The sequence below is a fragment of the Polypterus senegalus genome, chromosome 2, assembly GCF_016835505.1.
Source record: "Polypterus senegalus isolate Bchr_013 chromosome 2, ASM1683550v1, whole genome shotgun sequence".
Taxonomy (NCBI): domain Eukaryota; kingdom Metazoa; phylum Chordata; class Cladistia; order Polypteriformes; family Polypteridae; genus Polypterus; species Polypterus senegalus.
The window spans coordinates 47683164-47697053 of NC_053155.1; the positions used below are offsets into that span (position 1 = coordinate 47683164).

Sequence of the window (13890 nt, forward strand, 5' to 3'; positions counted from 1 at the left end):
ATGGGAGCTGAACCAGAGGAGCACACCAGATAATGTGTACATCCATTTCAATGAGTAGGTAAAGTAATGTGATGAGTAATACCATACATTCTAGAACAGATTAAAAACTTTTGAAAAAAACACTCTGGAGAGTCAACATAAATATTAAAGTCACCAACGAATGAAATATCTGGAGAAAGGGCAGTAGCTGAAAAAGGAATGATGACAGTTCAGCATTAAAATAATTACATAGTTTGGGGGAATAATACAATTTAACAACCGTGAGAGGTTGTGAGCCTAATAACTGGACTTTAGGACATTCAAAAGACAAATGAGTTTCTAAACACATCCTGACTTACAAACCTTATAAAAATAGGAAAATACAGGAAGGGATCAACTTCAACCCTTGTCATACTTCAGTCAAAGTATGTCCAGTTCCTTCTCTTGAATGAAGAGAACAGAGAGGAAGCATTGCTGTTTTAAATATAGTCATAGATTTTCCATGGGAGACATCATTTCTCAGTGTACAAAGAGTAGTGGAATTCACAAAACATTGAATAATGTAATTATTACAGTGACTAAACAGCCGTCAAATGAACCGTAATGTTGCTCCATGCATACATTTTCTAACTTTTTTTTTATATAATCTGATAACGTATTAGATTCAAACCTATCAGAAATTCCCCAATGTGCTGTGATTTTGGAAAAATAAATATCAAGTGTTTATATAATGAATATATACTTACTCACTGGAATACACTTATTCAGAAAAGTTATAAATTAATAACTATGAATACCATTGAGCTTTCATCCAAATTATATCATTCATCCTGTAGTTTTAAAGTATATTAATGACCATTTGTCAAAAACATGTAGTTATTCAGAAGACTGAGAATTGTAAACATAAATTTGTTAATATAAAATTTGCTTGGCTTCTTTTATATGGCCCTACACCTTACATACATGGCTTTTTTGTGAGCATTCATTCCAGATGAATATCTGGTTTGTTTATTTCTTTATAACATATGTTTCATTCCTGAAGAAATAAAAAATGTACTTTTTTAAATCCACAAATAAGTAAAAACAAGGTTTGTATTTGCTTGAGTTAAAAAGCTTTTAAGTGACTCTAGTTGGAAATCTGATAAGGAAATACTCCCAAGTAGGCTTCCTCTTATGTAGACTGCCATTAATTAAGAAACAAAATAGCTTGTAGGTGCAATTCACGAAATTCAGCTTTGTATTTCAGGGGCCTCGGGAAATTACTTACAGACTGCAGAGATGTACTGAAGTTGCAGGGAAAATTTCAAGTTGCTCTAATAAACAAAGTGATTTTGTCAAATACTTATGACAATTGTCTTTGGTCCTTATTTAGCTTTTATAGTCTATGTATTTACTTATAACTCATGCACATATATTTTTCTAGGCTGTGTTTTTCTATTTCTGGTTTGTAGGGAACTGGAGTTTATCTTAGCAACATGGGACACAAGGCAGAAAATCAATTAGGCCTTAACAGGGTACACTTACTACACTCATGTAGGTTTAAAGTGCAACAAACACCTAAGCCAGGTTGCAGAATAAATATAGATGGGAGTCAAAAAAGTTATGCTACGGTCATAAGAAGAAAGAATAAAAGAAACAATAATCATGCAATTCCATCAATATTTTCTAATACAGGAAATTACTGTCCAATTAAGAATTATAATAAGAGAAAGATTTTCTCTTACTATATTGTAAAGGATGGATAACAATCATAATATAGCACATGATGGAGAAATTAAAAACATGCCATACCCTTTCATTATTAAGCTCCAGTCCACAGTAAAAACATGAAATAAATTAAGAAAAAAGATTTATGATAAATTAGCAAAAACTATGGTTTCTGTTTTCAGATTTTAAAGTAACAAACATCTCTTAATTAAATGCCTGAAGTGACTTACATCCACATCCAAAGACAGAAATCCTAAATTGTTTAAAACTCGCAGACAAGATCTCTTAGAAATTCCCACATGATACATATCTTTCCTAGGACCACTTGTTTTGCTTTCCTGAGCTGTCTACCAAAATTCTGTCTCTGAAACATCTTTTTAAGATTTGTATATGTGTATGGGTGTTTATGGGTATGTCTATGGATTCATTTGAGGATAAGAAGTCAAAGTTATTTCCTCACAATTATGGTATATATAATTTTTCCACATAAAACTATGTTCTAAAATGAACCATTTTTATAACTTTTAAGAAATAACTTGTCTCTTTTTCTGTTTTAAAATGGAATTGATTGGGTCGGTGTCCAAACCTGTAAACAGAAGCCTTAAAATTTCCCAGATACGTTGAAGCAGCAAAGGGTTCAATTTATTAAAATGCACCTTCTATGTTTCCTAAATATGCTTATGAGAACAAAAGTAAAATGGTTTTAGTACATTGTATCACAGATTCCTGGTACTGTTTTCTTGATATAAGGATTTGTTTTGCGTTCACGTGTCTACTTGCAGTGGTAGTGGTGGGCCGAGTTTTGATATTTACCAAGGGTGAATCCCTCTATTCTCCAAATTTTTTATAGCTTCAGGCCATATATTATCCAACTTTGGTTTTTGTAGTTCTGTTTCTTCAATGGTTATATTGTGCCATGGTTTCTAACAAATGATACTCTACTGTGCACATAAGATGTATCGAATGTCTGATGTGGTGTTAGATCTATCCTTGTGCCATAAAATTGTTTGATTTGAGCATACATCTGTTGTGTTGCATTGATGCTTATAGATCTCATTATAAAAAATAAAAAAAACAACAAAAAAAACAAAAATGTAGGATTCTGTTTTTCTGTAAGCCTTCACAAAATAATCTTCTTATAGTGTGTTAATTCTATGCCTTTCCCATGTGCTGAATAGTTAAAAATAAAGTATTAGCTTCAAGGCAAGCTCATTAGTTTTGCTGGATCTTGGGTTCAGACATTCTGTTATGGTTCAGTCAAGTGACACAATACTTTTAAAAAGTCAGCATTTCTCCACATGAAAAAATTTTGCTTATGGCAAAATAGAAACAAGAAAACACATTTTAATACAATGCTGTATGTTAGTTCCAGTATCTGGCAGAATTATTTTATGTTCAAGATATTATACTTATTTTCTGTATTAAAAACTGGTAAGCTTAGTATTAGTACACTAACATGACTTATAACTCGCATTAAAAAATGGGTCTTTTTCAAATTAACCAGGGTCAATTATCAATAGCAAGAACTGTTTTTCTCCTTTCAAACATCTTAATCAATGACTAATAAATTTAGATATCTGATTTGATTGATTCTTACCTTTAATTGTTTGTATTTGCCTCCATAGTTCAATTTTTGTATAATGCAATGGATATCTGTATAGTTTAGAGTAAAGTGTGAGTACATTGGAGAGACTGCTTTTCTTATCAGGTAATGTACCTAATACCATTCAGCATTGATACCTGAGTTGGTCAGAGACAGTTTACAAATGAGACAGTAGTTCTACTGTGAAATGCACTTTAAAAGAATGTTTTCTTTAAATATATGCATATAATCTGGAGCACAGGTGACTAAAAATTTTAAAAGCTTTGTTTGATAAATATGAATTTAAAATAAAAATAAAGAGCAGACTGCCCATCTCCTTCTCTTCTTCTTTATTTAGTTTGTTAAGAGGTGGAGCCTTTTGAATTTTTCTCTCTTGTTTGCTGTCTTCACATTTTTAGTATGCCCCTGGGACTACTCTGTATCTTAACTTCTTCAGAATTCTGCAGAACAATTCATGTTTACACTTCAGGAAGGATCTGAAAACCACCTAAAGGTTAGTTTAGCCTCCTTTAGTAAGATCTTGCGCTATGTGTGATTTCTACCTGGACTATGAGTCCTTGATACCCTCTGCTGTTGAATAACAACTAATACTACGTGAACTCTGGAAACTAAGGGCCGGCAACCACCACTCAGGGAAGAGGACGAGGCAACCAAGGAGGAGTGGTGGTGCTAAACGGGTGTGTAGTTGTGCTTTGGATTTGTGCTTACTGGGACTTTGTATTGCCTGTGGGGTTCACAGGGAAGACGTGCCCCACAGGTGAAGAAAGTAAAGTCTTTGCTGGGTTTTACATGTGTCTCTGAGTCAGTCTGTGCCAGGTCGGGCACTATATAGCACTACTATCACACCATTTATTAGGTATGTGTGATAAAAAGCATTCTTGATTTACTGGGGCTATATTGGCACAACCATGTTTTATCTAATCAAAATAGCTTAATGGACTTAATAAGCTACTGTTAATCTTGTGATGTCTTTATGGTAGAAAACCCATTTGATGTTCACAGAATACTACACACAGGTTTCAGCTTCTAATTGTACTACATTTGTATGCAAGGATATGTTTAATTATGGAACTGTTCAATTTTTGAGTTTTACTCAGATAATCTGAATAATGTATGTTAATAAATTGCTACCAATGTAAGACCCTTACATGGGTATTCTTGGTTTTAGGCAAAAAACATTTATTTCTCTTTTTAAAAGTGTAGTTTAGGAAGAATGTAATTTTACATATTAATTTTGTTACTGATTGTTCCTTTTTATGGTTATGTGTATCTACTGTATGCCTCTGTAGGAACAAGCACAGGGCAGAAATCAGCATTAGATGAGATGCTTTTCAGTTGGGACTCTTATTATTCCTTTCTGACTGATGGCAAGAGTTGTTAGTCTTGTCAACAGCTCAGCACCGGTCATACAGGGAGTTCCTGAAGTCTCTGTCTTTGTGCCTCTGCTGTTCTATATCTACATGCTGTCCTTTTGCCAAATTATTTATAGCTTTAAAATGGGTTATCATTTTTATGTAAATACTACTCAGATTATTTCAGTGTTAAAAATGAAAGTTCATCAGACGTTTCTCAGCTCACAACTTCCCTCATTGAAATTAAAGCCTGGACATAAGCTTTTAAAATAAAACTGCAACAAAACCGGTCCTGTTAACTAGCACTAAAGCATTTTCAATGACATTATCACACGCATCTTCTTCTGCAAAGAATCTTGGTGTCATTTTTGATTCCTCAATTCTATCCACATAAATCACATTAAGAAATTTTCTTCTACCTATGTAACATATCCCATGTTCACTTATTCCTCTACTTTTCTGATGCTTTTGTTACGTCCTGCATTGGCTATTTAACACCCTATTGGCAGGTACTCTTTCTAATGTGTTATCACAGCTCCAGTTGATCCAAAATTCTGCTGCAAGAGTCCTTACACTTGAGACAGCGAGCACATAACTTCACACCTCCTTCACTGGCTCCCTGTGATTGAATATAAAATTCTGTTACTAATCTATTAAGCTTTAAATGACCTTGCACCAGATTACATTAGTAATCTCCTTCATCACTATGCTTCTGTTTACCCACTAAGCTCCACTGATTCTAGCAATCTTTCTGTGCCCCAAACTAACCTGTGCTCCGTTGGTGATAGAACCTTCAGCTATATAGCGCCCAGACGTTTGAAGAACCTCCTTAGATTAATTAGATCAACTGACTTAATTCATTCTTTAAAAAAAAAAAACTTAAAATGCATTTGTTCAGGAAGGCATTTAACCATTTTCTTTCCTGTATTTATCCTTACTTAGTTTTATGATATTATTTGCATCCAGTGTTATATATGCCCTATTGTTTATTTTGAGTTTCTGTGAAGAACTATAAGAATGGGAAAGGTGCTATATAAGTAAAGTGTATTATTATTAATATTATTATACATGCTGGGTAAATTCTATTAACTCAGTTGAACTTGGCTTAATAGCCTTTATTACAAATAGAAGGCATTATCCTTGGGGGGAATAGTTACCTGGACACAGTAAGCGCATGCTGACTCCACACAGAATTATACTTGCTGTACCACCATGCAGCTGATAGAACAGCTCATTTTTGTCTACTGGATTTTCTATGCTGCTCCTTTCTATCCTATGCCATCACTTTATACTGCCTCACATTCAGTAAGCAAATTTTCTTAATATAGTGAAATTATGACCCTGAAAACTCTACTTTTGTGCTGGAGTAAGTTCTTCTAGTGTATAATAAAATGTTTTTTATAATGTCTAGGGTACTGTCTCGGCCTTGTGAAACTCTGTTAATTACTTGTTTATAATGAAAGCCATGAGGGACTTATTATTCAGAATTCTTTGTTGTATTTTTAACATACAAATTTTCCATGCATTTATAGAGAACTGCAGTGTTTGCTTTAAAGAAAATATCAAATAATAATACTGTATATTGTAATATTTATCAAGGCAAGTATTTATATAATAGCTTCCAATTTTCTGTTTTCAAACCAGAATAGTGAGGCATGTGTGAATGCTTTTGTTTCTGCAATTGCACTAATTCTCTCTGAATCCTGGAACATTTTTTCAGTATAAACAAAACATTTTATATACCTTTGCATGAAAATGTTTAGTGGTGTTTAAAAAGGACGTCCTGTATGATAGGCTGTTGGTCCGCCTTTTGCAATACAGTGATTTGTAAATCTGTCATTCAGAGTACAATGATACAATTGAAAGTTTGGTTGAATTAATATCATCTCTCTGATTGGAGTTAGGCAAAGGCATATTGTGTGATATTCACTGGTTTACTGATAAATATTTAGAGTCATTGGAAGCATAGCAAGTGTGCGAGTTTTTATATGTTATGAATGGCACATATTTTATTTTGTCTAAAATGTAATGAAATTGTAAAAATTGGAATATCTGATTTATTTTTTTTAAGAATTATTTTTTAAAGGCAAATTTGAGCGAGTTTGCTTCAATGAAACTATACCCGAGCCTTACATAAGCTTTAAATGGAGCTTGCATTGTGACATTTATGGCATGTAGTTTAAAACACCAGACATAAAAGGTTCCAACAATATAGATAATCAGATAGGTGGCTAAGTAAAAATGAATGCACACTACAGTTTGTATACTGTTCCACCCTATATTAAACACTCACTGGTTTTAATTTACAGTCATACTGTTCATTATAAACATGTAATCTAAGAACTTGGAAATGTGCCCTGCCATATAAATGCTACAAAGGAAATAGAGAAAGGGTCAGCTTCTGTGGCAACCACAGTAAATCACAACATGGTTTGAAAAATGCATCCATTTTCTAATCCCCTTACTCATTTCGTGGTTGAGAGCAGCACTGTGCTCAAGTCTGCCTTCAAAGCAATAGGGTATTAAATATTAATTCATATTTTAATATATTAATATTGTAATATATTAATTATCTAAATAGTAAATGCAGGTAATTCAAGCTGAAGCCAAGTGGCAGTGTATTTGAATCATGATTTGTTGCACATAGTTTATTTTGTTGCTTTGAATTCTTGTTCTCTGTGATGTGCTATATAAAGCAGTTTAACAGACTTAATAAGTAGTGGGTTTTAATATTATTCAAGCACAATTCAATGTGATTATATTAACGAGTGCAGAAATCTGCATGGTAAAAAGTCTTATATGTATAATAAAGAATTACGATGTCACATAGTCAATAGAGAGGCTTTGAAAGATTAATTTAATTAATTGCCAATCACTGCATCTATTTTGTAACTGAATGTGTTATATCCAACTACGGGTCACCAGGATCCGTAGCCTAACCTACTGATTTAACCTACCAGCACTGGGTGTAAGGCAGGAGCAACCTTTGATGGTGTGCCAGTCCATTTCAGTGCGTTGTCATAAATTACTTTATGGGGCTTAACAGTTATATGAAATTTCATTAGGCAAAGCTCATATGATTAAACATCAATACATTAGAACATTGTAACATTTAGCTCAATAAGCTCACCCATGCTTTTCACTTAAATTGCCCAAAATAACACCAAGTTGAGATTTGAAGTTCCCTAAAGTGCCGCCCTCTACCATGGTCTATTGTGTGAAATTCACTGGTTTACTGATAAATATTTAGAGTCATTGGAAGCATAGCAAGTGTGCGAGTTTTTATATGTTATAAAGTTTTTATATGTTTTATGGGTCTTTCTGTGAAGAAAACTTTCTATTATTTGTCCAGGTGTTTCCCTTTGCAAGTTTCCAACCATGCCCCTGCATTCTTGTTGAAGAATTTAATTTAAAGTAACATACTGTATAAAGAATCCCTGTTGGTCATCTTTTGTCTTTTCTGCAATATTTCTTTTCACCTACCTTTTAACTCTACTGATATCCTCTTTAACCATTGGTTATTGTTGGGTTTAATCACATCTATATCTGAATCCTGTCCTTATCATTATGTACATTCAATATACATACAGCTGTAAACAACTTTAACCTGACATTCACTAACAACCATTTTTATAAAAACAAATTTTGACATATTAATCTAAATAATAAAGAAGGCTGTTGAGTCAAAGTTATAAGGTACAGTAATATGTCTCATAGCCTTTACAACTGTGATATTTGTAAGCCAGGTAGTCTTAGTCTTGATTAGTCGGAGTATGTGTTTAAAGTGTAGAAGAAACAAGCAGACAAAGCCTATTTAGTCATTTGGAGATTCTGCAAAAGAGTAAACAGGCAGGTACCCTGGCCAAGCTTTAAACCTAGTATTGTGGAGTTGTGAGGCAATAATACTAACCACTGCACCACCGTGACTGCCCAAAATGTCTTTTTGCAATTATCATGCCTGTAATATGGAGGTAACAAAGCAGTGACAGACAACTTGCTGCTGTGTAATCTGATACTTTTCTGCTGCAATTAGAAAGTGAGAGACCTGCCTTCTTACTTAAGTGGTAGGAGATATCCTCTTTCTTACCTAGGAGGTCTTGGGTTTGTGGCCATATAAGGAGTGTGAAACAGAAAGGTGCAAGGTCATGAGTAATTGTTTACCAGAGACAATACCTAACAAAAAAATAACAAAATTGGTAATTGTAATATACTATATAAACAAAACATGACATGGTAGGACCAAGACTAATTTAACACCTGAATTACTGATGCTTACGAAAAAACTTGTAATCCAGGCCCACCTTAAATCCCTTTGCACCTCTCCATCAACATCTTTTGTTTTGTAAATGTGTCGATCAGCTCAAACAGCAAGCATCTTGCTGTCCCATCCCCCGCCTTGCCGGAGCTCAACTCTCACTTCAGTACACAAGCAGTGTTTAGATGTGACATGCTGAGGGTGTATGCACTCATACGCATTATTAGTATAACATGGAAAAATTTTCTGTTTTAGGTTTGTGTTCAGGATTTCTTGCATTTCTCGCATTTCCGTTCATCCTGCACTTACCCAGATCTTTGTAGACACGGAACACACATGAAATGCATGTATTCCAAATAACGATATACTGTATTATTTACCTTGTACAACTCCAGATCTCACACACAGATAAGGAGCCTTAGCTTGAGCTGGGAGAACTTTTTACCCGAGCTGAGCTCTGTCAAGGCGGGGGATGGGACAGCAGGCTGCTTGCTGCTTGTGCTGATCGACACATTTACAAAACAAAAGACGCTGATGAGGAAGTGCGAAGGGATTTAAGGTTGGCCAGGATTACGAGTTTTTTCATAGGCTTCAGGAATTCTTGTGTTAAAAACATATTTAATAGTTTCCTGAATTTAAAATGTTTATACACATTTTTAATGTAAACAATATTAAACTTTGCTTCAAGTCAATAATATCTCGTTGTAGAAGCAATGCACCACATCTCCACTTTGATAGCACCACTTCCCTATTTACCAACACAGTAGCCCCTAAGACTCTTGTGATTTTTGTTATATTCTGTGCCGATCACTACTTTAGAGTAACATGAAAATTAAAAGCATTTATCTTAAGTTACTGGGTTTAATTATTTTTTTGTTTTGTAGAATATTATTTAGGTTTTAGTTTACTTTAGTTAAGTGTTTAGCTATAATAGTTGAGCTTATTATAAGTTGCAAATCACAATACGTTTCCTAGATTGACTTTACCCCCTTATTGAACCAGCTGGACACAGGATGCCTTTGGCTAGATGACCTGGTATTTTAAATGATGTGTTTTATTCCTCAAAAAAGCATTTTAAATGTTTTCCTTTAAAGAAAGAAAATATCAGTGCTATGAGCAAGAGTCTGATAGTCTTGAGTGTTTTAGCCATATTTGGTTTTTGTTTGGGTATAGTTTTTTTGCCAGATTTTGTTGGATCTAATTGAACAACATGCTTATACCCGTTTGGCATTTCTATGTAAACAGATTTGCAAGATGGCTGATAAATGTTGATTTTTCTCATAAAGCAGAACATCTGACTTCAGCATAATGTGGTCTCCCAAAGTAAAACTGAGGCAAGACATATCCCAAGTAATTCTCATTAGCTTACATATCTAGAAATAAGTTCTAATGGGATTTTTAGCTTTGCTGAAATTAGCCAGCTGAATTATTCTATCTATCTATCTATCTATCTATCTATCTATCTATCTATCTATCTATCTATCTATCTATCTATCTATCTATCTATCTATCTGTCTGTCTGTCTGTCTGTCTGTCTATTTATAAAGGTAATGTACTTTTGTAGAGTAGGAGTCTAGCAGAGTATCAAAATTTGGTACACTGAAGAATAATAATTTTTGTATAAGTATAAGCTCCCTCCACCTACATTCAAGAGTCCCGACCACCTACTGCACATTCAAGAGTATCTAGCTGTGCTCTGGAACTGAGAGTGCAAAATCATGCATGCAATTATAGCGGCTCTCCTCTGTGATCTGAAGGTTTGGAAAAGGCATTAGGAACCACTGTCTGAGCGGGTACACATTTCGAATCTCTTTTTGTACGTACACAAGTTTTTTAAATGAGACCCCAGGAGAGAGAGAGAGAACACCCATAGTCAAACATTCTTAGCAAAATGTCAAAGCAGGAAGTCAAAAATATCTGTTGTCAAGTCCATATTCCATCCATCCATCCATTATCCAACCCGCTATATCCTAACTACTGGGTCACGGGAGTCTGCTGGAGCCAATCAAGTTCATATTACTAACCAAAAATCAAAAGTCATAGTATATACTAAATTTCTAACTCCTTGAAAGATTTATTCAACAACTAGCATTCAATGCTTCCTTTTACAATACCCAGAAACTAGTGCAACACCATCTTATACAAGAAATGGCCATTGACATTACTCTGTGACAATTCTGGTCATATGGGAACAATGGCCCAAGAAACCATAAACAAAATGGTGGAATCCATGAACATGTAAGTTAATGGAAGGAATTATTAAGGATAATATTGAACAGCACATGACAAGTACAGGAGTTTTTCTGAACAGTCAGCATGGGTTCAGAAGAGGGAGGTCATGTTTTAACAACATGGTGGAGTCCTATGAGGAAGCAACAATAGAATATGATAAAAGTGGAGCATATGATATTATTTATCTTGTCTTTCAGAAAGCATTTGATAAGGTGCCACATGAGAGGTTGGGCATCATACTAAAAGGAATATAAGGAATATGAGTTAAGAGTGATGTTTGTAGATGGGTGCAGAATTGGCACAGACACAGGAAGCAGAGGGTGATGGTGTGAGGAACCTTATCAGAATTGGCTGGTGTTAATAGTGGTGTTCCGCATTTTATTTTTAATATATATAAATCATTTGGATAGGAATATAAGTAACAAGCTGGTTAAGTTTGCAGATGATACCAAGTTAGGTGGATTGGCAGATAATTTGGAATCCGTTAGATCATTACAGAAGGACTTGGACACCGTACAGATTTGGGCTGATTTGTGGCAGTAAATGTAAAGCATTACACGTAGAAAGTAAAAATGTTAGGTTTGAATACACAATGGGATGTATGAAAACTGAGAGTACACCGTAGGGCTCATTTATACTTCACGCCTAGAACGTGTACGTGGTATGCCTGCCACGGGTTCCCAACGTTCATGTCACGCGTCCTCTGAGCAGGTCCTCAGAAATTAGCACGAAGCGTGCGCGAGTTGCAGTACCAGCAAAAAGTCGGGGGGCGCAGTGTGCTAAAAGTCAGAACATGACGTCAGTGTCTGTTTACTATCTACATGTGACAGAAAGCCTCTATGACGATCCTACGGGATGAATACTTCGATGTGGTGAAGCAAAATGCTGACATACAGATGTATTCGTGGTGCTTTTATAGTCAAGCGTTGCATATTCCCGATCGTAATGACACGATACATTTTAAAAGTCTCACATACCATCTTTCGGCTTTAATCTCGAAATGTCCACTTTAACCTCGTAGTTTACTTTATCATTAATGCAGACCATCGTAAACGTCATCCCAGTTTTTAATCGCTACGAGTTTCTTGGACCTGACAGCAGCGGCAAGCAGCAATAGATCACCATACAGAACACATGACATGTATGATATTCGAACTCTCTGCACATTTAGAATCTTTAGATTTGTACTTGATACCACTTTCATGATGAATGCATTAAAGTGTGTATTTTACATTTTACATATAATTTTGTTTAAATAATGAATACTGTTAATAATTACACACATGGGGGGAATAATTACAGACATGGGGGTGTCACGGTGGTGGAGTGATAGCACTGCTGTCTCGCAGGGAGTTATGTTGCTGGTATTTCCTACTTGTATTCCACACTGTGCTCCGGTTTCCTTCCAAAGATATGCAGATTTGGGGATTTGGAGCATCCGCTGCAGCATGCGTCACGTCACGTGAAGTATAACTCCGGCCTTACTCAACACTATCAACTACCAGACAGTGTTCAGAATGCTAACAGAATGTTAAGTTATGTAGCGCCCTGATGTATAGAGTACATGTCCAAGGACTTTATACTCAAGCTTTATAATGAGTTGGTGAGGCCTCATCTGGAGTAATTTGTGAAGTTCTGGTCTCCATGCTACAAAAAGGACATAGCAGCACTAGAAAAAGTTCAGAGAAGGTCAACTAGACTGATTCAAGGGCTACAGGGGATGAGGTTAAGAGGTGACATGACTGAAGTGTTTAAATTATGAAGGGAATTAGTACAGTGGATCAAGACTGTTATTTTAAATTAATTATTCAAGAGCACAGGGAAAAAATTGGAAACTTGTAAATTTCACACAAACATTAGGAAGCTTTTCTTTGAACAGGGAACCAGTCAGACACTTGGTATGAGCTACAAAGCAGTGTGGTAAGACGGTAAGACTTTAGCGACTTTCAAGCTACACTTGATATTTTTTGAAGAATTAAGTGGATAGGACTGGAGAGCTTTGCTGGGCTGAATGGACTGTTGTCGTCTAGATTGTTCTAATGTTCCAAAAAATTATACACAATGGTGACGGTTAAGAGATACTTATTGTTGTTATATCCAAAATAAAACTGATAAAAAGAGTAAAAAGGCCTCAAAACAACCAAACCAGAACTTCAGTAGTCTGCTTCAGCAACAAGCCTCACCCTAAAATTCAAAAACAGTAAATATGTTAGAAAAAAGGACAGCATACTGGCTTATGTCAGGAAACAAACCCTGGCTGAAAAATAACATAAATAAATTACAAAATTAATTACTGATGAGTCAAAAATAAAAAGAAAACAAGATCAAATAAATATATACAAAATAAACTTCTGTATATTGAGAATTCAGAAATAATTGGAGTACTGTACCTGCTTTGTGTGCTGGTTGGTTTTGATATATTATTTAAACACATTTTGAAATTGTGAACAACAGTAAATCATTTGCTTGTTTCAAGCAAACTGACACAGTTCATGCAAACATTTTCCAAACCTGCTTTTTCCTGTTTAGGATTTTTGGACAAAGTCTGCAAGTCTAACAGCATTCCAGTGAAGGGAATGCTTAAGGTTTCATTCTATTTGGTAGTCTTTAAACTTGACAAATAAAAAAAATGAATTTTTTATCTAAAAAGTCTGTTCTAGAAGGAAAAGAACAGGACCTGACAGAAGGAAGACTTTGATTTAACTGGCACTAAGAAAACACTGTGTGGAAACGGCTAACATCTAACATCTATTGTATTTATT

General features: G+C 34.9%; 1 protein-coding gene across 3 annotated transcripts in view; it reads left to right on the forward strand.

The window, feature by feature from the left end:
• The window catches only part of LOC120522883 (rho GTPase-activating protein 6), a 207711-nt gene that overhangs the window by 24432 nt on the left and 169389 nt on the right, over positions 1-13890 (forward strand). Inside the window, exon 2 of one of the 3 annotated variants that reach the window (XM_039743631.1) lies at positions 3688-3782. The exons of the other annotated variants lie outside the window; for them this stretch is intronic. Coding sequence (XP_039599565.1) covers positions 3744-3782 — 39 coding nt within the window. The 5' untranslated portion in view covers positions 3688-3743. The remainder of the gene's footprint in view (positions 1-3687; positions 3783-13890) is intronic. 3 annotated transcript variants of the gene reach the window in all.